This window comes from Cantharellus anzutake (genome assembly GCF_015039405.1).
Source record: "Cantharellus anzutake strain C23 chromosome Unknown EI90scaffold_30, whole genome shotgun sequence".
Lineage (NCBI taxonomy): Eukaryota > Fungi > Basidiomycota > Agaricomycetes > Cantharellales > Hydnaceae > Cantharellus > Cantharellus anzutake.
In genome coordinates, this window is record NW_024066980.1 from 682,747 (window position 1) to 706,643 (window position 23,897).

The 23,897-nt window shown below is 48.5% G+C and overlaps 11 protein-coding genes across 11 annotated transcripts; 3 read left to right on the forward strand and 8 right to left on the reverse strand.

The window, feature by feature from the left end:
- Positions 1-461: 461 nt before the first annotated feature.
- Positions 462-1,598, forward strand: EI90DRAFT_1348818 (ribosomal RNA-processing protein 7-domain-containing protein). The gene is made up of 2 exons (XM_039051708.1): positions 462-1,343; positions 1,393-1,598. Exons 1-2 carry the CDS (start codon positions 581-583, stop codon positions 1,476-1,478), a joined length of 849 nt encoding a protein of 282 aa, XP_038915147.1. The 5' UTR covers positions 462-580; the 3' UTR covers positions 1,479-1,598.
- Positions 1,591-3,816, reverse strand: EI90DRAFT_3125078 (kinase-like domain-containing protein; the record flags this gene model as incomplete). Its single annotated transcript, XM_039063782.1, has 8 exons — positions 1,591-2,033; positions 2,119-2,268; positions 2,318-2,400; positions 2,456-2,637; positions 2,691-2,864; positions 2,918-3,295; positions 3,343-3,494; positions 3,552-3,816. 8 exons carry the CDS (start codon positions 3,814-3,816, stop codon positions 1,591-1,593), a joined length of 1,827 nt encoding a protein of 608 aa, XP_038915148.1.
- A 1,597-nt stretch (positions 3,817-5,413) lies between these two features.
- EI90DRAFT_3062113 (uncharacterized protein) lies at positions 5,414-7,933 on the forward strand. The gene is made up of 14 exons (XM_039060614.1): positions 5,414-5,660; positions 5,716-5,740; positions 5,792-5,848; positions 5,916-5,984; positions 6,048-6,091; positions 6,316-6,392; positions 6,452-6,486; positions 6,541-6,565; positions 6,710-6,725; positions 6,783-6,929; positions 6,981-7,079; positions 7,319-7,400; positions 7,462-7,599; positions 7,683-7,933. The coding sequence occupies exons 1-13, from the start codon at positions 5,593-5,595 to the stop codon at positions 7,594-7,596; spliced, it is 879 nt and encodes a 292-aa protein (XP_038915149.1). The 5' UTR covers positions 5,414-5,592; the 3' UTR covers positions 7,597-7,599; positions 7,683-7,933.
- A 580-nt stretch (positions 7,934-8,513) lies between these two features.
- On the reverse strand, positions 8,514-9,638 carry EI90DRAFT_3125080 (uncharacterized protein; the record flags this gene model as incomplete). The annotated part of the gene is made up of 5 exons (XM_039063783.1): positions 8,514-8,914; positions 8,966-9,163; positions 9,232-9,345; positions 9,398-9,441; positions 9,541-9,638. The coding sequence occupies 5 exons, from the start codon at positions 9,636-9,638 to the stop codon at positions 8,514-8,516; spliced, it is 855 nt and encodes a 284-aa protein (XP_038915150.1).
- A 947-nt stretch (positions 9,639-10,585) lies between these two features.
- EI90DRAFT_3125081 (uncharacterized protein) lies at positions 10,586-11,023 on the reverse strand (the record flags this gene model as incomplete). The annotated part of the gene is made up of 3 exons (XM_039063784.1): positions 10,586-10,608; positions 10,668-10,850; positions 10,918-11,023. The coding sequence occupies 3 exons, from the start codon at positions 11,021-11,023 to the stop codon at positions 10,586-10,588; spliced, it is 312 nt and encodes a 103-aa protein (XP_038915151.1).
- Positions 11,024-12,095: 1,072 nt separating this feature from the next.
- On the reverse strand, positions 12,096-12,678 carry EI90DRAFT_3017118 (uncharacterized protein; the record flags this gene model as incomplete). The annotated part of the gene is made up of 2 exons (XM_039057071.1): positions 12,096-12,490; positions 12,552-12,678. 2 exons carry the CDS (start codon positions 12,676-12,678, stop codon positions 12,096-12,098), a joined length of 522 nt encoding a protein of 173 aa, XP_038915152.1.
- A 1,009-nt stretch (positions 12,679-13,687) lies between these two features.
- EI90DRAFT_1349213 (uncharacterized protein) lies at positions 13,688-16,105 on the reverse strand. Its single transcript, XM_039051709.1, has 20 exons — positions 15,934-16,105; positions 15,847-15,871; positions 15,733-15,789; positions 15,603-15,671; positions 15,498-15,541; positions 15,428-15,437; positions 15,344-15,361; positions 15,266-15,291; positions 15,183-15,208; positions 15,112-15,125; positions 15,013-15,037; positions 14,932-14,943; positions 14,857-14,872; positions 14,747-14,789; positions 14,572-14,675; positions 14,429-14,516; positions 14,328-14,370; positions 14,233-14,268; positions 14,101-14,180; positions 13,688-14,044 (listed from the first exon to the last, which is right to left on the reverse strand). The coding sequence occupies exons 1-20, from the start codon at positions 15,993-15,995 to the stop codon at positions 13,973-13,975; spliced, it is 870 nt and encodes a 289-aa protein (XP_038915153.1). The 5' UTR covers positions 15,996-16,105; the 3' UTR covers positions 13,688-13,972.
- A 709-nt stretch (positions 16,106-16,814) lies between these two features.
- On the reverse strand, positions 16,815-17,305 carry EI90DRAFT_3062124 (uncharacterized protein). The gene has a single exon (XM_039060615.1). It carries the CDS (start codon positions 17,059-17,061, stop codon positions 16,870-16,872), a length of 192 nt encoding a protein of 63 aa, XP_038915154.1. The 5' UTR covers positions 17,062-17,305; the 3' UTR covers positions 16,815-16,869.
- Positions 17,306-17,784: 479 nt separating this feature from the next.
- On the reverse strand, positions 17,785-21,242 carry EI90DRAFT_3062127 (uncharacterized protein). Its single transcript, XM_039060616.1, has 7 exons — positions 20,737-21,242; positions 20,606-20,686; positions 20,264-20,473; positions 19,904-20,214; positions 19,384-19,847; positions 18,253-19,332; positions 17,785-18,127 (listed from the first exon to the last, which is right to left on the reverse strand). Exons 1-7 carry the CDS (start codon positions 21,116-21,118, stop codon positions 17,920-17,922), a joined length of 2,736 nt encoding a protein of 911 aa, XP_038915155.1. The 5' UTR covers positions 21,119-21,242; the 3' UTR covers positions 17,785-17,919.
- Positions 21,243-22,135: 893 nt separating this feature from the next.
- EI90DRAFT_1350117 (uncharacterized protein) lies at positions 22,136-22,731 on the reverse strand. Its single transcript, XM_039051710.1, has one exon. The coding sequence runs from the start codon at positions 22,677-22,679 to the stop codon at positions 22,278-22,280; it is 402 nt and encodes a 133-aa protein (XP_038915156.1). The 5' UTR covers positions 22,680-22,731; the 3' UTR covers positions 22,136-22,277.
- Positions 22,732-22,735: 4 nt separating this feature from the next.
- On the forward strand, positions 22,736-23,826 carry EI90DRAFT_1350238 (uncharacterized protein). The gene is made up of 8 exons (XM_039051711.1): positions 22,736-23,040; positions 23,104-23,128; positions 23,180-23,236; positions 23,293-23,438; positions 23,511-23,520; positions 23,583-23,600; positions 23,649-23,755; positions 23,815-23,826. Exons 1-7 carry the CDS (start codon positions 22,973-22,975, stop codon positions 23,676-23,678), a joined length of 354 nt encoding a protein of 117 aa, XP_038915157.1. The 5' UTR covers positions 22,736-22,972; the 3' UTR covers positions 23,679-23,755; positions 23,815-23,826.
- The last annotated feature ends 71 nt before the right edge of the window (positions 23,827-23,897 follow it).

Here is a 23,897-nt window from a genome sequence, read left to right on the forward strand (position 1 = left end):
GAATTATGCATCGGTGATTAAAAAGAAAGGATGCATAAGAGGACGATGTATAAAGTGTCACCCCGTACACTGGTCGCCCCACACTATCAGGAGGCCGGAGATCATGGTTTGGACCATCTACATCATGGGTGTAATCAGTATGTTGAACTACTGATAACGAATGAGACAGAAACATTACTCATGGGTTGGCCAGACACCAGGTATCAGGAAAAGTTGAACTGCTTGACGAAAAGATTCATTGTCAGGAATTTTCAAAGTTCTCCGCAGGGATTCTTCATCGTCTCCAGCATTGGAACGAGCACAAGTGTCATTTCACCATTGATGTCAGCCACAGCGACGTAGCTAAACGCGTCTCACGGTAGGCATCGGAGGATGGGGTCGACCCATGTGTCTGGGTCATCGTTTGGATAACGCTACCGAATTTTATCAATGTCCACTATGAAGCCTTGGAGGAAGTTGGCCGAGCGTAGTCAGTGGATTCGTATCCGGGCCAGAGTTTGATCCACACCATTTACCGTGGCCATCCTGGTTAGCGGAGTTAGCCGAATCTTATTGATTCCTTTTTGCAGCCCACTTCCAGATGAACTTCTTGAAGCTTACAGTTTCGCCAACTGCGACCCATTATCTCTTTCTGCGCAAGCATCAAGCAAGCTCCAGTAGCTCACTTCCGGAAGATCGCACCTTGTTCTTGGCCAACGTCCCTGTGGATAGTAGCCATAGCTGGCTTGAAGTTTTCTTCTCGGAACATGGCTGCAGTTCAATTGAAAGTATCGAATTCAGTAGCTACAAAACTTCAGGAGCCGATACCGCGAACGAATCCATAGAAGACAAAGATGACTCGTCATCCCCGCATTCCCTGATTCCACCTCTCCCCGCTCATATTCTTCCCTGGTGTCAATCGGGAGACGTTGCTCATGTAGTCTTTCAGGATCCAAGTTCCATTGACAAAGTACTCTCACTGGCCAAGTCTGATACACAGCTCAAATGGCCGCCTTCAACCCACGAGAAACAACTCACGGGATTGGCTCGCTATATCTCCCAATACAACTCCTCACGCCTGACTCTTGATGAGGCTCGCAGGCACGCAGATTCGTTTATGGACTATTTCGACGCGAAACAAGCTGCCCAGAAGCAGCAGTCTAAATACAAAGCGGGAGACGCCATCGTTGATGAGGATGGCTGGACTTTGGTTAAACGTGGAGGCACATTTGGAAGAGCCTTGGGTGGTAGCCTTGGTATCGCCAAAGGAGCTTTCATAAGGGACGCCCAGAGGAAAGGGGGCGTTGGTCCGAAGAGGATTTCGGAATTCTACAGACACCAAAGACGCGAAAGGAAGCAAACAGGCAAGTCATCTTACACTTGGGCGCATGCTTGCAATTTACTCTTCTGCAGAATTCGTGCAGATGAAGCAGAAGTTTGAAAACGAGAAACGTAGAGTCGAGGGTCTCAAGAAATCGCGGAGGTTCAAGCCTTACTGAAAAGCCTCTCGTCCTTCATACTTCAATCTGTCCTGCCTCCAATTTTTACCCATCATTCAATTAACGTCATCTACCATACAGCAAGTCATCCGGAACCCGTACGACAATTTACCTACGCATCCTCTCCAAACGCCACCGCATGTGGGTCCCGATGGAACTCACACTTTGTTTCCCCAATGGCGATACCCTCTCCCGACCGGAGGACCTTCGTTATATATTTCGTATCATCCACAGGGATCATTACAACATGTTGATTATGCTCGTCAAGGTAATGAAGGCGGCTGCATGTGCCTTCGCCAGGGGGATGTGGGAATTGCTGATCATCATCAAGGTCATCCTTGCTATTAGAGTGTAAGAACGGCTCATATAAAGCCTCTCGAGCAGTTGTACGCGCCGTTGCGTCCCAATGTAAGCACTTTGACAGCAGGTCGATAGCCTGCTTCATGAAATGATTGTGCTTCGCGACAGTCTCGGGGACGGTCTGAGAGGATGGAGTTTGCAACAAATATGGGTTGATCTTCGTGACCAAATCTTCCCAAGACACCCCTGCGTGGTCTATTGATGGTACATTGGTCGAAAATATTCGATCTTGAACAATTACTGTCATGCAGATATCCTAGATATGGAAACCAAGACGTACTGTGCAATCGTGCGCATTTCTCCATCGTTTTACGCCCAAAAATTGCAGCTAATTCCATGAGTGCTTCGATGTCATCGCTGGCTTGGAACACTGGAAACTTGCAGGCCAAGATTGAGAGAAGAATTGTTCCAGCAGACCAAATATCCAAAGCTTTATTATCCCAGTGAGTGTGCATCAGCGGCAGTCAAAACGGACCGACCTGGTGACTGATCCGGGCATTTGAGAAGAACTTCTGGTGCACGAAACCCCCTGGTACCTGCACGATTAGCCTTGACACTTGGCCTATTTGAAGACCCATCAAAACCCGTGCGGCCAGCCCTCAGGGACACTGTCTAACCTTGTGTCGTCCATTGGTATTCCAACACGTTCGCTGGGGTGTTGTGAACGTTTCCGTGCTTCCATTGCCTTAGCCTTAATACGATCAACCTGAATGCTTCTGAGGTGCTTATGGGTTCCATGCGGGTCCGAAGGCTTTGGAGATGTATGAAGGCAAGACGATGATACTTCGGATTCGAGGCGCTAAAGAGTTGATGGTATGGTCAACGCACGCGCTCACACACATGAGGACGAACCTGTGCCAGTCCGAAATCGCAGAGTGTCCCGTGCCCTGTGTCAGGATCAAAGAGGAAGTTCGCGGGTTTCACGTCCCGATGAACAATTCCTCTCGCATGAATGTCACGCAACGCTCGGAAAAGACAACGGAAATATGATTGTATTCCAGGTATTGTTATCCTGGTGTAAAAATCCTTCGGCATATGTGATGAACTCCAAGATAGCGCTTACTTCCCGGTTCACTCACTCGGAAATCAACATTCTTAACATATGGCATGATGACCACCACTTGGTCCCTAGCTCGAAAGGCAGTTATCAGTTGAGAAACGTTCCGGCAACCCCTGCAATCCTCCAGAATTGATAGTTCGTTCGCAATGCGAGCAGGACTCGAAGTAACATAGATACGTTTCATAGCAACATAACGCTTGGACCTCGGAGGCAATAGGGGTTGTAGATCACGTAGCCAAGGCACTTCGGCATACCGGGCATGATTAAGATCGATAGCTTTGTATACAGAAGAGAATGTGCCTGTCGTAGAGCTAAATTGTGAACCCATAACGCACTTCCAATCTAAACAGATGACGTGCCAACCTTCACCAAGCCGATCTATCAGAACGTATTCGCCCTGATCTGTGGCATGAGGGTTTCAAGCTCGCCAATCTCTTCCTGTACGAGTTTCCGATCCTTAGGGTGTCTATGAAGCAAAGGGTCCTCGTCAGAATCCGAATCGGCCAAAACAGCCTGTCGCGGAAGGATAACCGGCTCCCCCTCCTCTCCATCGGAAGGTATCTGTATCTGCACGTCATCCACGTCTTCTTCGATCTCTGACAACGACGAATAAAACGTTACGGACAAGCCGAAGTCTATTCCACCGAACTGACCATTAGCGAGAACAAGACCATGATCACAAGGGTCCGCACGCATTCCCTCGTGGGGGGCAAACAGATTGTCATCTGAAATGCATCTCTCTTCTGTCAGAGTTTTTGTTGGGTCAGAGCTCGTGATGGGCGGCAACCCCTGGACAGCACGTAATTTCTCCGCTTCAACTGCAGGTCGTATGCGCTCAACGAAAGACGCGTTTATTGGGTCGTCTGATGGTACCTGAAGTGGATTACTCGAGTGATTGGAAAGAAACACGAAATTCATAGCCCTGGCCAACGAGTAACGCGACAGTAAACAGACTGCCAATTATGACAAGCGCAGAAAATCACGTGTTTCCAAAAAAATTGGAAATTACTCTGGAATATCCTCGGTGTTTTCCAACATAACATCAAGCGGACTGCATAGCGGCACGGACGGATGATGAGTGCAGTCAAAACTGCTCGTTTCTTATTTGCTGTTAATGTACGGTATTAACTAGGCGGCCACAGGAGTCTAGTTAAGCGCCTTCCATAAACACGGCTGAGAAGTGGCTGAAGCAACGCGAATATATATCAGAAAGGAAATAAGGACTCTATGTAATAGGAGGCTAAAGCGGAGCTCAGTCTCCGTTAATGAAGAACTGAATTACTACGGTTAATACTAACCTAAGCGGAGCTATAGTACAGAAGAGTACAGAGTAAGTAATGTAACAACTAGCTAAAAACAATGATGCTAACTCAGTCTCCGTTAATGAAGAACTGAGAGAAAAGGAAAGTAGACCAAACAATTACTATATACAATGCAGTCAGGTATCAATACAACGAAACGAAAAGTAAGATATGTGATTGGTTAGTGAGTCACGCTCGTTGTAACTCAACACTATGAACCCTATGAACACAGTCGCCTGAGAAGTAGGATGGTTTGCGTTAGCACATAGGAGGAAACATGGCGAAACTGGTAGCATACTGTTAATCACGTAACGCCTGAGTGCGCAAGTTGAGTTGCAACGATAGAATGATTGGCCCTAAGGCTATCACCCACCATATGCAGCGCAAGATATGGTGAGTATAAAGACTTTGAAAGCAATGCACAACGGTATGTAAGTGCTGATACCCATTTGCGAGCCTGAGCTGGACCCTGTGCACAGTGCGGGGCCTAGACCCGTTACGGAGTAGCGGGCACTTGCCGCGACAGGCGGCGTCCACATGTTATAGATTGATAGGCAGGACCCCAGCCTCTATAGTGGAATATAGAAGATAGAATAGATTGACAACAGAGCTTATCGGTGGATGATGATCACGCAAAGATAACCTCTGCGTATCGAGCCAGCGATCAAAGATCCCCTGTACCCCTCCGGGATGTTATCGCCGCAGGCCATCGAACTCGCTCAGAACACGATATGAAGCCCACATTTTCCGAACCTGCTGTCACTGCCGTATTGTGGAACCGTCGAGCTTAGTCTGTTGGGGACCTATGGTGATGACTATATGAATCGTCACCGGAAGCATCAGCAGTTCTTTCTGTTTTTGGTGGAACCCCAGTAGCTTTCGCGATACATCAGCAGTTCTGGATCACCCCTCATCACCTGATCATCGAAGTACTTAGTCTCGATCAAAGCAAAATGCAACTGGTTGTGGTGCCCCTATTCCTGGATGCTGAGCGCAGCTGAAAGAAGGGGAGGATCCGAAGAACTAAAAGTACTGCGAGTCGAATGGATGACTGCTTCCTCGACACGAAGCTGTGGCTGCATGAGCTTCCCCAGTACGCTCCGCCAAGAGTGTTTGCCTCCGCAGAGTGAATGTATGATCGGCTGTGCAACAGAGTTGCGATCGCCGATGACGCATCAAGTTGCCCTTGTGACATTGCATCAATCAGGAATGAGGTGCAGCGATCGTGATCGCAGCACAGCTTGGATGGCGCAGGCAGGGGGTGAAAGACCGTGGGGGTTGTGCTATTCCGATGTCTGTCACTCCAACAACATAAAACCCATTAACGAGGATGGGAGACTCGGCGCGCGGCCTCATCTACGTCTCATCCCCTCGTCCCCTAATACCTCTTCCTATGGCCCCTATTCCTGGTTTGCATGACACGTTCGGCGTGCTGGTCATATGCTCGATTTTCTCTTCATTGTACGTGCTCAATGCTCAGAGATAGAGGGATTGGGGACTAACCATCTACATACAGTCTCCTTGCTGTGCAACACTACCAGGTGTGCCCAATTTGCCTTCAGTTCTTGCGAGGTCGATTCACGCCACCCAAGGCATATGTTTATTTGAAGCGATTTTGGAGGAAAGATTCGAGATATCTTCGGTACAATGTGGGGACAACACACATCCATTAATCACTCGGCTACTAGAGAAATGCTCAAGAAGCTTTATTCTTAGGTGGTCGCAGTAACAGCGATCGACACATTGCACCAAATATTTTGTCTTTGTACGCTCTACTTGTACCTCGTACGTTTTTCTAGCCCTCTGTATCCCTCGCCCGTCTCCAACAATAACATCACCGGCGTCTAGGTTTCTCATTTTAGCACACCCCGATTCATCCGGCGCAGCACATGGTTAGTTATTTATTGCCGATAACCATATCACTCCTCACTTACACGCACCCTAGGCCAATAACAGTATGTCTCCGAGTTCCACCACCTTCCTCTCCACACGCTAACATGAGTTCTTCTATAACCCAGGCGACCGTGATAACAGAGGTACACAGGGTCCTTATTTTCCTTCCAAACTCTCATATAATTCTTGCTAGACCCTTGTTAGTTATCTTGTCCAAACGTAGGTGTCATTCATGCCTCATGACCTTCGCGCCATTCAGCTATTTCCCTGCCAGGTTTTATGCGAGGCGATGCTGGTTCTGTAAGCGTCTCTCACAACCAAATTCCTGGCGCCACCTAATTAATTTGAAACATGAACAGTGAATAAGAAACGGGTGTTTTTAACTGGCCTTATCGTCCGTCCATGTCATTTGCTCATTATCAAGACAGACTGACGTTTGATCATACAGGTTTTTTGGGCCCATGTGCAGCTGGGTGCGTATATTCCTCGTGGAAAGGCCTGCCACTGTTCATTGCAACCTCTGATTCCGACTGGGTGTTTCAGGCTTCGGACTATGTGAGTTTTGCACATACTTTGTCATAGCGTATTTGATCGGCCCAATAATATTTTGTGACTAGGGTCAACTGCCACAACGTGAGCTTTAGTTCTCCAAACTATACGTAGTGCTTGAGTAGCTTACCACGTCAACAGCGTGATGCTAAAGACGTTTAGAGAATACATTAAACCTAAAAAGTGGTATCTTCCTACCCTTTGGGTTGGATCGGCCGCGATTTGCGATATCCTCATCACGTATTCTGTGGTTAGTCAACTGATGGGAAGTAAGACTGGGTTCAGAACGTGTGTCTTTTGCATCCCACCTTAATATGACCCATCTAACGGACTCCGCAGGACGGATAGGGGCATCAAACGTCTAATCGCCTTCACCTTCAGCACTGGCGCTTTGAACAGCATTTTGGCCTGCAGTATCATCGTTACAGTGAGTTTTGGGTCATCACTGGCATCTTTCACTGGAGGGAGGGATAATCTCGGTGCATCAGTTTTTAACCGGACTTGGTTCCGAAACGCTTGGATTCAGCTACCGTACGTTCCAGAGGGTTTGCGCTTATTTTCTAGGCTGACCCATATCGACTCGTAGTCCTGTGCAGGGCCTATAGCAACAGTTTGCTTGCATCGTATGTAGCTTTGCAGAAATTACGCTCGTTGTGTCGCTGATCAGAACACATAAGGCTCAATCAACGCGGTAATTGGGTTCAACATCACAACCATTTAGATTCCGATTGGTTTGAGAATATCCCAGATCCGGAGAAGGTTAGTAGGTGATCCAGATATTGGCCTGTCCGAAACTCACTTGTTTGATTTGTAAAAATAGATGCGTCCCTCGTTAGGGTCTTCTCAGTTGTGTTCCCCAACTCTGAACCCTAGTTGCCACCAACCGTCGACTTCTAATCTTGGATCAAGCGTTAGCGCTGGTGTGCCCAGATCTTCTCAGAGTTCGAGTGATTAATATGTTCGTAGTCGGTGTGAACATCCTTTTTTTTTTTTTTTTGGCTGAGACTGACATTTTATCTTTATTTTTTCCATGTCGGCCAGAACGAAACAACGATACAAGTTGGGGTTGGTGATCCGCGAAAACACTTTGCCGCCCCTCAGTTTTCCCCGATTTTCCAACTGTGTAATAAACCAACCCCCGGCCTACCAATCTCTTCGTTCCTATGTTCCTGCACTGCTATTCAGTTATTCTGCACGGAGATCGGTATCCTGCCTTGGTTCCTGCTAACTGTTCGTCGACTCTGTATTCATAGTGTTTATGTTTATCATGCCCCAGTTATCTACTGTGCTGTACAAATAGACCTCTTCTCCTTCCCAAGTCCCGTAAGCAAACTGTCCTCTGCTCAAGTTTTTGGGGTTGGTTTGAGTTCGAGCAATGAGTGCTGTTGTCAGCAAATGGTTTAACTTGACCAGCTAATTCGGCCATCCACATGCCAAATCAATCTCCCACTCCGGGTATAAGGGTTGCGGTGGTAACCCTGGGTCACTTGTCAATCCATAGCGGATACGTGCCACGCATTTTTTGCGTTCTTTCCCATTTGCATGCATGCATTGGTGGAGGCCTCCAAATGCTGACTACAACCAAGCGCTATACCACACACGGAGCGCACGCACGGAGTTCAAACCTTGATCTGTGGGTCTCCCGTGTACTTCACTAGTAGTATATACTACACCATATGCGACTGAGCACATTCGTGTACTTAACTAGCGGTAATCGTAGGATCCAGCGATACCTCCCGGCAGAGACAGCATCACTAAAGAATGTAGAATTTCAATGCGATGAGAACTATGCAAGGTCAAATGAAATGGAATACGAGGGGGAGGGAAGATCCGCCGCGGAGGAAAACACGGTCATCCCGTGGGTGAAGGGCATTAATTCACCGTAAGCCTTACGATTAATAACGTGATCAACGCCGAAAACAAGAAAACTGCCATGAAATGCGTAACCCTCCTTTTCGTCATCATCTGTGGGGACACGTCCACGAATGGGACTGCGCCCGGTGTGCCTAGTTCTCGCTCAGCTTTATCAATTTGACTCGTCATCGAAGTGAACAGAATCGATGGTTGTTCTAGATCCAGTTTGACAGACTTTGTGACCGCTTTTGGATTGATGGGGGAGTAAAGGGAGAGCTGTTCAGCTGATGGAGGTTTATTAGCGATGAGGGGCAGGGTATGAAGAGAACGCTTGGGTGAGCCGAGATAATCACGAAGGGCAGCGTCAAGGTCGCGTTGATAGCTTCGTTGGCCATTGAGGACGCGGCCTTCAATCAAGCCTACCAGGAGGCAGGTAAGAATAGGGGCGAACATCCAAAAATGCAACATACCTTTAATTGGACACCAGCTCGTCCATATCACCTCAGACGTAACGTTCAGGGCACAGCCGTCTTTCCTATCTGCTGCCCACGCAACACGCGTCGTTGTCTCCACATGAAACGCGCCCCCATACGTGACGTTCGGGGTTTTCGTGATAGTTCTCGTTAATATGAAGTCGTTATCGTCTCGGTGAAGGTTCTCCTCGGTATCTGCATGAGAAATTTAGTTGAACTGAAACAACAATAGCATAAGCGTAGTGATATAAAGGTAGACCCACCTTCACAGTAAACCTCCCTTGGTCCTGGACCGCTCACTGGCTTTACGTAACGTAATTCACGCCTCAACAAGCCACTATCTTGACCAACAGGTTCCCAGTCACCAACGTTCAAGTCTAGTCCCCAGATGTGAGAACGAAGTGTATGTGAACCCACACGCTAACATACCATGTACTCCCTGGTTCTGCTCTAAGAACGAGATAAACCAGTCACTAGTTATCAAAAGGACCATGAACAGAAACGTCAGTAATGATCTTACATCGCTCTCCATGGCAGTACAATTCCTGCTAGAGATGTCACGTCATACTCACCTGTCGAACATAAGTTCGTACAAATGCCGGACAGACGTAGGGTATCTCTCATCCACGACTATATCGATACTGCCATTAACTTCCGCGTGGCTGAGCATGATGGTTCCAGGGGGAGGTCACCGTTGACGTTGAGCTGCCTTTTCTGTGACCTCCAACGTGGCTGAGGCTGGCGTGGGAACCCTCGGCATTTGATCCCCTCCACCATGCCGCAAACAGAGCAATACATAGCAGCTACTTATGTAGAATCATGTCATTCTTCCGATTTCCTTCGACAGGGGGAGTATCTTCTTTAGATTGCCTCAGACGCAACAATGGTCTACTATGAATATGACGAAACCCTGATTTGGTGATTCTGGAAGCCCGAGGATGCTGTCGAAGTGAAGAGTATCCATTCCAAAACCCGGGCCAAAATAAGATCTATCGCTTGATCCCTCTCAACTGCGACGCTCACAATGAAGCAGTTCTCGTCAAAGTGAGAGCGGCAGCTATGAATAAGTACCCGAGACATCGATCATCACACAACCACTAGACGAGACAGTTCTGGAGGGCTACTTAATCATACACCTGAAGCCAAATATCCTCGCAAACCGTTCTCATGTAGCCTGACCGGGACATCATTTTATCGTACCACCGGGTGGTAGTCTTTGGGCTCCAAATGAGTTCAGCAGGGATAGAAAGTGCATTGGCGCCGTGTGCTGTTACCAAAGAGGAGTATTTGAAGCGGCGTGTTGGATGATAGAGGGTGAGCAGACGTCGTATGTTGACTCCCTCTTGTCGATGTCCCTCACGGGTTTATGACTACACTACGCCCCACTCCCCACCCAACACTCCTCTCCTGATAATCCCCCATGCCCAGATTCCACGCTATGGTACATGCCATCGGCAAGTGGATGTCATTCTGAATCGTACTCTGCATCAGGGGAGGAATTCTTGTGTAGAGTAATTTGCCAGGGAATTAAATGTTTTGTACGGGGAAGCTGGTAGAGCCGCCCGACGCGGCAGAACCCGCTACCCTTATTGCCTTGAGGATACATTTTGACGAGAATCAAGCAATGGGATCACAAATACCTACAGGAAAGAACATGAGATGATCGCAGCAGAAGAGACGATCACAGAATAATACTGACAATAAGGGCATCGAAAGATTGGCAGAGCCGAGTGATGGAAGTGTGGAAGGACATGGAATGCTTCAAATACAGCACCTTGTGATGGCGTCTGGGCACCGGGACCAGGGTCCTCTGGTGAATCTACAGTCTCTTCGGACATGTCGGGGTCCTCCGCCTGCGAGGACGAAGACTGGATCCGATCGCCTGACGTGGGGCCAAGGAGTCAATGGTCATGCCGGTGCCAATTTGAGGATTCATAAGGTTCTCGAACAGAGCGTTACGGAAGCAGACTGGATTCGTTGGTGTTGAAGGGCCATTATTTTGGTGGCAATCGCATCCTTCTCCGCGTCAGACTTCGCGTGGTCACGCTCAGCCATGAGGAGACCAATTCCTTCGCGAAAGCCCAAAATCTGCATCTGACCCCCAATAGTATGAACCACACCAACCAGTGATTTGTTAAGCGAAGCAATGGCCTGGCTCTGAACCTGCACAATAGAAGACTAATCTCATTGGTCTGCTCCGACAAACCGCGGTCAACACTTGGAGTCATCGTCTCAACCTGAAAGCGGTGTTGGGCTAACTGATCGTACACCCTCGACATATTCACCTCATGGGAGTCGGAAAGGCTATTGATCGCCGCTGCAGTAGACCTGGGAATGAAGAACCCCTTATTGAGTTGGTAGAGGAGCTTGGGTAGCGAGAGTTCAGGTACTCAATGAAGAACCATTATTGGGAACCTCGTGAATGGTATCCCAGTCCTTCACGTAAGACCTCAACACATTGTTTCCTTGCTCCATTGTGCAAGCGAGGAATTGGGTGGGGTAATGGGTCTTCACTATATAGTCCCGCGAGTTGTTGTGCCAAATATCGGGCCAAACTGACAACAGCCCCCGCTATGGCTATAGGGGCTGAACGTGCGCTTTAGATTTTACACCGAAGACTTTCTTTCCGATGGGACAGAGCAGTACAAACGTAAAAGAACCGCTGACGCAGTGGCTCCGACGAATGTTGGCCTCGCCAATAGCACGTAAGACTTGGGCTTCCCAATCCTGAGGAATAATCCTTCGATTGTCAACTCCGAACATTGGACTCCACACCACAGTGCTCGAGGAGTTTCATCCATTTTTTCACTTGGCGGGCCGGTTTAACCGAACCGGGCGGAAATAAGCGTAGTCAATAGGCTTCCCCCTTGTAGAAGAAGCGCGACCTTGATAAGATCAGTATGACGTGTTTCAGGTCAGCGATAGTCATTTCGAGGTGGTTTCGGCAGATTCCGGGAATACAGCGGATGCGCAAGAAGGAAACAGGAGAGAAGAGGCTACAGGCGAGAAGGTGGTAGGGAAGACTGAGCTCGACAACAGATAATGGGTTGGAGAACGAGAGAAAAAACGTTGTAGTGCAATGGGCCTTTCACATCACTTGTCAGCAGATACATCCTATTTTCCACAACTACATCCTATAGTTATTTCGGTCATCCGCCATGGCAGACGGCCTAGTGTCAACCGGCCTGACAAAGTCTGGACCGGGAACAACTGGGGGAGGGTGTAAGACACCAGGCGGCACCCGGGCAACGAGTCCTGCTGGAATTGGCCCAGTAACTGTGGTAGAAAACGTTCCTCCAAGGCGCAGGTAATCGGTGACGTCCACCTCAAGTGTTTGAATGCGATACGCCTTGAGGTTAAGCAGCATCGATTGAAACTTGCTTGGTGGTGATATGCAAAACAATGTTTGCATGTCCATCCAGACTCTTATTGGGTGCGAGTTTATTCGAGAATAGTCGCCGGACTGATGACGAGTGAAGCCAGCTTCGCGCAAGCGGCGGATGATGCGTCTGTATGTGCCCCCTATGTAATATAACTCTGTCATCAGACGTACTTGTTTTTAAGTAATGAGGTCTTTCCTCACCTTGGGGATGCCACCCATTGGGAAGATCGTCCTCAGTATCGTGGAACGAGACGTCGTATGAGATGCGATAGTGACCTATAGGCAAATCAAAGATATGGGGAGGTGGCAAAGGCAGGATAAGTGCCATAGCTATAAGACGTGACGCGGGCAAGAACTCGAGCAGTGAAGAAGTCAAGACAAGACAAGCAAGCGACCTGTGTTGGTCAGTTGAAGATTCATTCTTCGCTGATCAACGGATTTATATACAAAATGCGGACTAGGCCAAATGCAAACTAGACCAAATAAATATGCTTGAGTCCGCAAGCTCCATACAAGTCCGTCGGTGTTACGGCTTAACCGGTGAGTGTCGAATGCACACTTTGTGCGGCAGTTCCCGCGGAGCTGTCTCAAGTGAACCTCTTCTCGGGCACGGGCACGCCCGATAGATCGGGAAAGAAGCATACGTGTCTAGGTAATTCCCAAGCACCGCGTTTTTTGGAAGCAGACACGCCAGCCGCCTGAAATGGTAGTAGCCTCTGAGGATGTGTTGGACATACAAATCATGACGAAGCCCATTGCTATGAGAGCGGCGGACACTTGGTGTCGAGCAAAGGGGGTGAATGCACAGGGAAGCTAACTATATAATATTAGTATAAAAGTATTGTACAGTATATATTTATAGCGGAATAATAAATAAACGGGATCAGACGATATAGAGGTGGGTTGTTGAGGTCCGTGCGCAGGAACATATGCCGGTACCGCTTGGTTAAGGGCGCCGAGAGTGACTGCTTCCACATTCGGAGTGGAGGACATGACCGAATTGGCTGGTCAAATTAAACTGTTTACTCATTGCTCGACCTGGACCAGAGCCAGAAATTGAGCAGAGAACTACCAATTCCCTCTGTTCCTGCGCTGCTTTCCAGTGTAACCTCCACGGTAGCTAGTATCCCGCCAGGCCGGTGACCAGCCTCTATTATATTCTGCTGTCGACTTTGTATCACTGGCCTCAACCTGCATTCACGGATTCAGTACACAATTCAATCATCAACTCGGTCGAGCGATCAAACATGCCTTGTCCTCTCGTTGGCGACTCTTAAAACTTATCCTCTGATCTCGAGGGTGTCTTGGAAGTGGACGCGCTGGGTGCCTGAACGGCAGCCGGTTGCCTCTGAAGATGATAGGGCTGGTCACCACCAGCTTCCGTGGGGATTTTGGAAAGCAGCTCGGGAACAGAGAGAGTTGGTAGGGCAGGGAATCTTATAGTTGGAAGCCGAAAGAAACTTGGGCTCCTGCTGGCTATAAAGTGATTTCCCGGATCACGACCTCAAATTGCATTGTCTACTCAACGACCCGTAGAGTTCTCAGGGCACTCTCCGTGCGAAAAGCCGGTCAAGTAGGAAAGTTTCAGGAAAAACTTGGTACAAGCACCAGGTGCTGTCTGGTCATACCACCCTTGTTCCAGGATTAGAAGCTGGGCGATGTGAACTGGGGACCTGAGCTGACGGGGGACACTTCTATCTCGAAATCAGATTGACGTGCAAGTTCGGATGGCACCTGGAACGCCACTGACCTTCTCGATTTGGGGGAGTTTCAACCCAATCAGAATCGAAGTGGTCAAGATGCTTAAACCAGTTGCCACGTTGATTGAGCCTTACGGTTTCCAATGAGCGATACAACTGCGCAATTTCGACCAAACACATACGAGGCAAGCAAACTGTTGCTATAGATCTGCATAGAACTGTAAGTCAATTGGGTTAGCCAGGAAATTTCACAAATGCGAAAGTTTCTAGAGCGTACGGAAGCCGATTCCAAGTGTTTCATAATCAAGTCCGGTCAAAAACTGATGCACTAAGAGTCACCCCCCCGTCCCACAAAGAATGCCATGATCCGAAACCCACCACAACGACGACAGTGCAGGCCACCACGCTGGTCAAAGTGCCAGTGCCAAAGGTGAATGCAATCAGACGCTTTATTCCCCTATCCGTCCTGTAGAGACTGTTATTGAAAGCCATTAAATTAAGGTGAAGTGAAAAGGGCATACGATCTAAACCCAGTCTTGGTTCCCGCAAGTTGACTGATCACAGCATATGTGACAAGAACATCGCAAACAGCAGCAGACTCAGCACAAAGAATGGAAAGATATCTCTTCGTAATTAATAGTTAATAAGAGTTGAGAGTTTCCAAGAGGGATGGAGGAAGTTGCGTCCGACACATACGCGTTTGAGGTTGATGTACTCTGCAATTGTCTTCACCATCACGCTATTAGCGTAAATTCAGCTCATACGTCAATCAAGCGCCATAAATAGTCTCGAAGACTAAGGCTTACGTTGCAGCGGTGAACCCTACTCACAAGGCAACGTGTCTATCAAATGAACCACGACAAAGTACGCGGGAAACTCACATAGTCCAAAGCCTAAATATCCGGTCGGTATCAGAGGGGAGTAGGAACAGTGGCAGGCATGTCCATGAAGAATGCACGCACCTAAGTGTACATGGGCCCAGAACACCTTACGATCAAACATTAGGCTGAATTCGTAACAAGCGGATGACACGGACGGACAATAAAGCCAGTCAACATTACCCGTTTCTTATTCACTGTTAATGTTAGGGGTTAATTAGGCGGTTGCAGGAATCTAGCCAAGGGAGTCTCACAGAGCCAGCATCGTCTTGCATAAAACCTGGGAGGGAAATGGCCTGAAGCAGTGCGACTATTGTGAGACCCAAATGACGCCTACATTTGGACAAGATAACTAAGAACTAGCTAATAGGAAAATCAGATAAAGGTTCAGGAAGAAGATAAAGACTCTACGCACCCCTGCGGTCAAAGTCGCCTGAGCAGTAGGAAAAGGATGGTTTGCGTTAGTATATGGAGGCAACATGGTGAACTGGGAGCATACTGCTATCGAGCTAGAGTGCGTAAGTGAGTAGCAACGGTAGAATGACCACCCAAGCTGACAGAGCACTCACCATGTAAAGCGCTGCAAAAGTCGGGGTCTGCTGATGTATGCAACCTACGCCGGAGGCGCTGTTGATGGAGACGGCGAGGAGGGTAAGGAGAGCAAGAAGGCGTACGAGGTACAAATACAGCGTATAAAGACAGAATATTTGGTGCAATGTATCGATCACTGTCACTACGATCACCTAGATAAAACCTAAGTATTCCTTGGGAGTCGAATGTTCGGTGGGTGCATACGATACTCACATTGTACCGAAAGTATCGGGAATCTCTTCCCCAAAATCTTTTCAAATAAAGGTAAACCTGATATGACGTGAATCGACCTTGCAGGACTCGGGGTTGAAGGCAAAGTGGGCACACCTGGTAATGTTGGATTGCAAGGAGACTGTGTGTTGATATTTAGCCCCCGATCTCAGTTCTAAGCGCTGGGACAATTAGACCACGTACAAAGCAGAGAAAGTTGTGCATATAATCAATGCCCCGAACGTGCTGTGCGGAAGAGGAGCCATGGCGCAAAGATATGGGGATATTTGAAATTGGGAATGACTGATGAGTTCTTATGCTGACCGCTAGGGAAGGCAACATGCAATCCAATGACACACACGACTGCCACACCCACATGGAACCACAATTCACCAAGCCGCCGAGGGTAACTTGATCAATATTCCGGAGTGGATCATACCGCCCAGGGCCGGGAAAATTTACCAACGAGGTGTCAAATTTTTACCGATGGAGCACTCGTGCTACCACACTGGCCGAGCCTCTACTGGACAACAGCTTGCATTGCAAGAAACACGCTATCACTGTCGGCTAGGAAATATATGCCAAACAGCTGGGTTAACGTTTCGACAGTGGAACATGCCGCCCAGGGACGGGGAAATCTCCCAACGGTCGCCAAAAAGTCAAAGGCCTCCCCAAAGGATGGGATCGGTACGCGCTTACGTTGTCGCGGCTGGGGCTCTACTGGACAGATTTGTATTGTACAGTAGTGAGGAATGCATTGCTGATGCTAACGAGATATACCTTTGTTACATCTTCACCCAATTCTGAGCATAGAACGGCTTCAATGATTATCATGGAAAACTCCAGTTTCACCGACAGTATCCACTGTTACTGTTCGCCCTCGTGCTGGGGCAGGTGTTACCACACTATCGGAGTGAACTCAAGAAATCCTCATTGAGTGTTCTCAAGGGTTTACACTGACGCAGATGCACTTGCCCCTTGAATGAGATTCAGTGTTGAAGATTGTGTTGGAATAACCATCAGGGATGGAGTAACCTCCCTGGCATAACGGGCGAGTAGTGTATGGATGCACGCTAGAGGTCCTGGGTTCGATACCAGGCTTGTCCATTTTATGTCATTTGTCCAGTCACCTGGTTTACCTCAGTTGAATTCATGACATAAGTCTATAGCGCTAGCAGTGTTGAATTTCTTCAGATTGTTTGAACGGGGAGCGTCAACGTACCAGATACTGGGACAGAGTAACCAATGTCCTCTTTTCACTAAACAATGCAGCTGGAGAACGGGCCAAAGCAGATTCAGGGACCGCACCCCGGAGGCGATAAATGGCATCATTGTGGATGGCCAAGAAACCAGGTGCAAGTGACTAAAGTCGACATTCCCGTGATCTTCTGCCTGATCTATCTATGCCATCACATTCGCTCTGGGCCCTCGCGTCGATGATGGTTCCAGCTCACAATGCTATGTATTCGTCCCGCCTCCACCTCCATGTCCGGCCAAATTCAACCAATCCACAAACGACTCACAACATGAAGTGAGCGATCAAACTCCCCTCAAGGAGTCATTAATTGCGTGCGGTAAACGTTGGACAAGTCGTAACAGTGCAGAGGCTTTCTTTCGTGTTGGAATGCCATTGATCTATATCAGTATCAATAATTCTATCTTTAGAACTTAATTAGCCTCCAGCGCTCGGCGCTTCAACGGCAAAGCAGTGCAAAGGTCACGACACACAAGCGCCATGATGTAAGAGAGAGAGAGAGAAAAAAAACATTCAGGCCAAAGATCCAACCTAGTGTATCTGCAGCTGCTTGAGGTCAGAGAATCACGTCGGCCAGATCGGAGGGTTCTGATACTATGGCAACAAGTAAGATGAGCGCGATCTTCGCCCATCATTGGGCTATCAGCTGAGGCAACTAAATGCTAGCCATCGCATTCTCCTCCTATTGGAACTGCGGCAGACCAAGAGTGAATGACGGTTGCTTCGAGTCGAGTGCTTTGGGGCGGGGAAGTGTGGCGGAAGGAGCTTTGCGGAGGCACTTGTGGCAGGTGCCTGGAGCTGGTGGCCCCAACTGTATACGTACAGGCCGTACTATCTCGACTCGGGATTATAGTTAAGAAATGAGCTGCCAAAAAAGATGCAATTCTTCGAGTGAACGCGATTGAAAGGGGAACCCTCTTCCCAGACGCATGAGCCTACATATCATTCACGCCTAACAATACAGTTCTAACCATCTCATCGATGGTGAATCCTCTCTCCGTCACCCCAGCTCCATCAATCATAACACCAAGCTTTTCTAACCACTCTTCGCAATTTCGGATAGACAAGAACGGAACCAGACAGCTCAGGGCGTCCAGGGATTTATCGTCCCACCGGGGATGTTCTACAAAGAGACCACCTTTCCTCAATAAGGTGGAATAGTGTTGTACTTCACCCGGCTGCATATTGTACACAGTCGCGGAGCACCCATAGGCAAAGATATTGTAGCATTCATGCTCCACGGGCTTTGCACGGGGCTCTTTCGCAACTGTTCTTTGGTCGTCATCAGCCGTGAAGGAGTAGGAGGTTCTGCCGGCCGGAAGCTAGGGGTTCCCTTTTTCATCATCTTTTCTTGCTGAATAAGCTCCGTCGGCAATACTCCTAACTCCATTACAAGAGTTATATAAGGTTGATCACCGCCAGAGAAGAATGATAGATTGCGAGCATCGATATTGTAGGCTGCGGTGTTTCCTACTGTACGACGGTTTTTGATCTGGATGAACATTGCTGTTACATTTTCCCTCCGAAGCAGGTCCGGCTGGGTTTTGTGTGGATTTAGCACGATTGGAATCATCATGTCGATGCTCGGCTGTCCACGCTGGGTAACGGAAGCAGCGCATCGCACTATCCCCGCTATACAGCCGGCGGTAGATACGACATCCTCACTATGCAGCCTAGCAAAGTGCGTGAATCGAATTTGGGCGTTCTTAAATTGCTCGCCGAGATTGACGGTCCCACCAGTAATGGGTAGGCTAGCAAGGACGTCCTGCGCCGCATCTGCTGAGAACAGACACTCGATGAAGTCGATCAAACGGCAGCCTCGACTGAACTTGATAAACTTGTCATCCTTTGTATAGGGCGGAAGCCTGGACTTTCCAACGGCACGGTCATATGCCCGCATAATCATAGCACGCGCTATGACCTCGCCTCTCTCTCCAATGTCAATTATACCTTGGTTCATCACTTCCTCCAGCGTTTTGAAGATGAAATCGGGTTGGAGCGACTGCAAATTTTCCATCCCCTGCGCCGCAGCTTCCGCAAGCCATGGTTCAGAGGGATATCCAGACCGCATGTAATCGCGATGCGTTGGAATAGAGAATACTGTGCGCATATGCGACGCTACCATTTGGGCCAATGCAGTTGCCGCTACTTGGCGTGCTGGTTCATAATCGAGTTGTAGCCGCATGTCAATGACGGCTAGCTTTGCTTCTTGGGTGTATTTCGTGAGGTCTCCAGTGGCACCTTCTAGACCCGCGAGCTTTGCACGTGCCAAATCCAAGAGCTTCCTGGCGAATATGTTGTTATGAAGCTTGTCATTTTGCTTGAAAGCATCATACATGGTCCACCATCTAAACCGTCAGTTAGTTTCCACGAAACAGCGTTGCAGAGGGGATTCATACAGCGGGCGTCCACAGCAGGAGAGAACTTCTGCAGATGACAGACTGTCGAAACCCTTAATCATTGGAGCATTACGGAAGCAGTCGAAAGGCAGCTCCGTAATAGGTGCCTGAAGGAGGGAGTCCTCACTTGTCATGCGAGCGGATCTTCTGTGGCCTGGAGCTGGAGCAAGGTTCTCAAAATGCGAGCTCGTAGTGAGGAAGATGGTGAAAACAGGAATCTCCCTAGTCCTCAAGTCTTCAAGGCATGACAACATCTTGTCGTAACGGCTTCGGTGTGGTACCCACGGGTCCTTGAGGGAATGAGCCTCATCGAAGTAGAGGAACACCCGAATGCTAGGTTTCTCGTCGACAGCCTCGGAATCGAGCACACTGCCTTGATTATCCAGGGGAAAAAGGCGAACCAACTCATCGCATGCCACTTTGACAGATTTCAGGAGTTTGGCTCCCACCCCGGACTTCGGGTCCTAGTTAAAGAAGCCAATTAATAATCATTCCACTGGCGAGCAACACCGAAACAAACCGCTCTGATCTCAGCAAGGCTAGAATCCATTTCCACTTGGCTCACAACCTCCTTGTACAACTCCTCCCGACGGGTTACGCCCTCACGTGTGCTGCTGGCTAAATATCTCCGCCATGCACAAGGCAGATTGGTCGTGTCCTTGAACTCAGCCTTGATTCGTTTCCCCACGGAATCGAAGAGATGCCTGAAAAACAGGTAATATCGGACCGTCAATTCTCGTTCTTCGGCATCGGAAATACCGGACTGAGGGGGATTAAATGATTTAGTCAACAGCTGTCTAACACTCGGATCTGGGGGAGGATATGCCCCAACTATGTAGACAGTTAATAAGTCCAGCAGTTACTCATGATATAATCATACCTCGAGTCTCGAGGGGATCTCGGAGATTGAAGGGCAACGTAAATACGAGAGTAGCCAGTTGATCGACCATACGAGACTTCCCGTAACCGGAACTTTGGATAATAGATACTGTTGAAGAGTATGGCTGAGTGCGGGACATCGCAAGAATGTTGTTGAGAAGGAGTTTGTGATAGTTAAGCTCATAGTTTGTATTCCAGGAGGAGTGAATTGCTGAACATGTCGAAACAATTCATCAGGCGAGTCAGCGAATGAAATAAACAGCCTCATAGTCGTTTCTGACCTTCCTCTAAAGTTCAAAAGGGATTAGGGTTAGGCACCTACAACTTAAAATTGGAGACACACGGATGATCTCAGTGTCAACGTGCGGCGCCGGGGGTGGTAGTTCATCACCCGTCTGAGCTTGAGGGAACCGAAGTGGGCCATCTGCAAGAAATGTTGAGTATCCAGCCATTTTATTACCACAGGCACCATACAGCACTCCACAATCCGAGCTAAGGAACATTTCTGGATGGCCTCTACGAGTAGATCGTAGTCTGCGTCTGCCAACCCAATCATGGGATAATATTCCCGGAGAATCTTCGAGAAGGCGGCAAAAACCTTAGAATTTCCGGGGTCTGGATCCCGGTACTCTTTATGAAGGCGCCGGAATATGGCCTCTTCCTCCGAAATGGCGGCAGGAGGGCGGCCACTCCTCTGCAGGCGTGTCTCCACTTTCCCTGGCTCACCCTCCGTGCCCTCGATACTTTCCAACTCCCACTTGGACGATTCAGAAGCTTCGTCCGCCACGCGAATCTTGCTCAAGTTGGCGGGAGTGTCATCGATGCTTCTCTTGCGCTTGTGGCCTTCGGATGACATACTCGCGACGGCCCTTTTGTATTCGGTGTGAGACACGTTTTCGGCAAGCAAGATGCAAGGTGTTGCTCTCGCGTTTGGCGACTTAAATATGAAGGCAATGAGACAATCCAAGCAATGAAGAAATCGAGGACGTCACATGATGTTGAAAACGTTTCACAATAATGTACATTGCTTTTAAGCTTTGTGCTTCAGGTAATATTACTCAGATCTCCACGCTATTCACTATTCAGCTGAGACTGAGCATTGTGCTTCAGATATAATTATCGGCACATTTTAACATGGAGTATAGACAGGCCAGGGAGCCAATCTACCCACCCGCATCGCTACAAATACTTATGTACAATTTGTGCCGGAGTTGGCGAGCTTTTGTAAATAAGTGTTTTCGCGCGTAATAACAAGATAGTAATCTAATACATGTATACAATATAAATGAAGGGAGAAAGCGTGCATGGCCTTCTCAGGCCTTACAGTGAGCATTCCCCTCACCAGCAAAGTTCGGTACATACCTCCGCTGTGATGATCCGCTCCGCGCATCCATGCCAAAACATCCAGCATACGACCGAGGGCCCCACCTAGAGGCACGACCTAGAAGAAAGGATTCGAGTCTACGTCCGGAGAACATCCCAGGTTCATCCCCCAAAGAATCCTGGAAAGATAATCACTTGGAGTTCGTCACAGAATACGAAGACGGCCCGGACTTCCTCTTCGTCGATTCCGGTGGGTCCAAGACAGATGAGGACGGCCAGAGAGTCACAGGCTACAGCGCAGTAGGGTACTTGGCGGGTGATATTGTCTTTGAAGGGAACGGTACTATGGGAGGCAACATCGACACCTTCGACACCGAAAATGCGGGCCTACGCACAGCAGCTGAACTGACCAAACGCTACCTAGAGAGCAACCCGAATGGCCCTTCAAACGTCGTCCTATACTCAGACAACGTCAGTGCGGTGAAATGCATTTGATCAGACGAATCGATATTGATATATGAAAAACAGCTCCACGGGAGAATTGTGGACCAAGTGTGACAAGCGCCACAACTGGATCGAGTTTACCCTATATAGACGTTCGTGATTGGGCACTCGGCGGTATGCCCATAGAACCCGTCTAGTAAAGTCATAGCAGAGCCTCAGCTGTGGAAAGGCAACTCGCGTAACTAATCCTATCCATCGACAAATATTTTTTGACGCCTTGGCGACCGTCGGTGAATGCCTCCGGTGGCGTTGTAATCCACCTGTTCGGACTCGAACGAACAATCAAGCTGCCCACCCGGATTGAAAAGCATGTTGCAGACATCAGTGATCGGGTATTGCGCAACGCAAACTTGGTTCCTACATAGCACCAGAACTGGCTGGCTTAAGCCGCAAGCCACGAGTCTCGTTGGCAACATTGAGCTAAAGCAACAGCAGCGTCCCTGCCCCTCCATGTCTAAGCACAGGCATTCTATGCGAATTCCTACATGTTCATGACGTCCCTGAGCGTCTAGGAGGAAAGCCCCAAGCGCGAATAGACAAATAGACAAATATATTCGGCCAACTCCGCTACAATTGCGCGAGATGACCATTTCGCGATCGAACACGTGGCCAGAAAGTTTGCGGCAGCTACCATCGGACTGAATATGTTTGCGCGGTATGATCCACCGTCGGAATGATTCGGAGGCAATGTGGCTGTTCGGTTCACGCGAATCGGATTGAATAACCCAGCTCTCTTGTGGCGGTTGACGTGTGACATATGATCTTGCCCTTCCGGGCCCCGTCCTGTCGAATGGTTAGCTCCAACATAAGAATTCACTATGGATGAGGGACCCGTACTCCTCACCCCCATTCCTAACATCGAACATCGCCGTATCTTCATTTCATGGCTCCTAGTCCGGCTCTGCATGATACGTTCGGGGTGTTAGTTATATGTACAATTGGTTCTTCTTTGTATGTGGCCTAAACACCGGTGCTTAGAGCTGGGACGATCGTGGACTAAATATCTATCCATAGCCTCCTTGCAGTACAGCATTATCAAGTGTGTCTATTTACGCTTCAGTCCTTGCAAGGTCAATTTACGCCTTATAAGGCCAATCTTTATTTGAAAAGATTTTGGAGAAGAGATCCCAGATACTTTCGGTACAATGTGAACATTATCTATGCGTGTCAAACATTTGACTACACTGAAACTTTATTATTTAGGTGATCGCAGTAACAGCGATTGACACATTGCATCAAATATTTTGTCTTTACACGCTCTATTTGTATCTCGTGCATCTCAGTCCCTCCAGTAGTAGCGCCTCCAGCGTCCAGGCTGCTAAACTCCGAAGAATTCAGCGCTGTTTATGGTGAGCGATCTGTCAGACCGGGGGATCGATTATTCTATCGCTGATTCGTTGCTACTCGCATATGCACTCCAGGCCTGTGACAGTATGCCCTAAGTTTTACCATGTTGTCTCCCATATGCTGAAGCAAACCACCCTATTTCTCAGGCGACCGTGTTCACAGGGGTGCGTAGAGTCCCTGCTCCCCCAACTTTCATCTAATTTTCTCGTTAGACGCTTGTCAGTTACCTTGTCCAAATGTAGGTATCACTTGTCCCCGTAATATTTGCGCTGCTTCCGCCATTTCTCTGCCAGGTTTTATGCACGACGATGCTGGTTCTGTAAGCACCTTCCTCAACTAGTTTCCTGCCGCCACCTAGTTCATCTTTGGCATTAACAGTAAATAAGAAACGGGTGGTTTTAACTGGCCTTATCGTCCGTCTATGTCCTCCGCTTGTTATTAAATCGGTCTGAGGTTTTGTC

Excerpts from the sequence above, each read along its gene's own strand:
- EI90DRAFT_1348818 (XM_039051708.1), top strand. The coding sequence starts at position 581 with ATGAACTTCTTGAAGCTTACAGTTTCGCCAACTGCGACCCATTATCTC. Across the intron at positions 1,344-1,392 it reads ACGCGAAAGGAAGCAAACAG|AATTCGTGCAGATGAAGCAG; the intron begins GCAAGTCATCTT and ends ACTCTTCTGCAG.
- EI90DRAFT_3062113 (XM_039060614.1), top strand. The coding sequence starts at position 5,593 with ATGGCCCCTATTCCTGGTTTGCATGACACGTTCGGCGTGCTGGTCATA. Across the intron at positions 5,661-5,715 it reads TGCTCGATTTTCTCTTCATT|TCTCCTTGCTGTGCAACACT; the intron begins GTACGTGCTCAA and ends ATCTACATACAG. Across the intron at positions 6,930-6,980 it reads AGTAAGACTGGGTTCAGAAC|GACGGATAGGGGCATCAAAC; the intron begins GTGTGTCTTTTG and ends CGGACTCCGCAG.
- EI90DRAFT_1349213 (XM_039051709.1), bottom strand. The coding sequence starts at position 15,995 with ATGGCTCCTCTTCCGCACAGCACGTTCGGGGCATTGATTATATGCACA. Across the intron at positions 15,542-15,602 it reads ATACGCTGTATTTGTACCTC|GTTGCATACATCAGCAGACC; the intron begins GTACGCCTTCTT and ends CCTCCGGCGTAG. Across the intron at positions 14,269-14,327 it reads AACACTTGGAATCGGCTTCC|TTCTATGCAGATCTATAGCA; the intron begins GTACGCTCTAGA and ends ATTGACTTACAG.
- EI90DRAFT_3062124 (XM_039060615.1), bottom strand. The coding sequence starts at position 17,061 with ATGATGCCATTTATCGCCTCCGGGGTGCGGTCCCTGAATCTGCTTTGG.
- EI90DRAFT_3062127 (XM_039060616.1), bottom strand. The coding sequence starts at position 21,118 with ATGTCATCCGAAGGCCACAAGCGCAAGAGAAGCATCGATGACACTCCC. Across the intron at positions 20,215-20,263 it reads AGATCCCCTCGAGACTCGAG|TTGGGGCATATCCTCCCCCA; the intron begins GTATGATTATAT and ends CTGTCTACATAG. Across the intron at positions 18,128-18,252 it reads CTGATGACGACCAAAGAACA|GAAAGGTGGTCTCTTTGTAG; the intron begins GTTGCGAAAGAG and ends CACCTTATTGAG.
- EI90DRAFT_1350117 (XM_039051710.1), bottom strand. The coding sequence starts at position 22,679 with ATGGTCATCTCGCGCAATTGTAGCGGAGTTGGCCGAATATATTTGTCT.
- EI90DRAFT_1350238 (XM_039051711.1), top strand. The coding sequence starts at position 22,973 with ATGGCTCCTAGTCCGGCTCTGCATGATACGTTCGGGGTGTTAGTTATA. Across the intron at positions 23,129-23,179 it reads TTGCAGTACAGCATTATCAA|GCCAATCTTTATTTGAAAAG; the intron begins GTGTGTCTATTT and ends ACGCCTTATAAG. Across the intron at positions 23,237-23,292 it reads CCAGATACTTTCGGTACAAT|GTGATCGCAGTAACAGCGAT; the intron begins GTGAACATTATC and ends TTTATTATTTAG.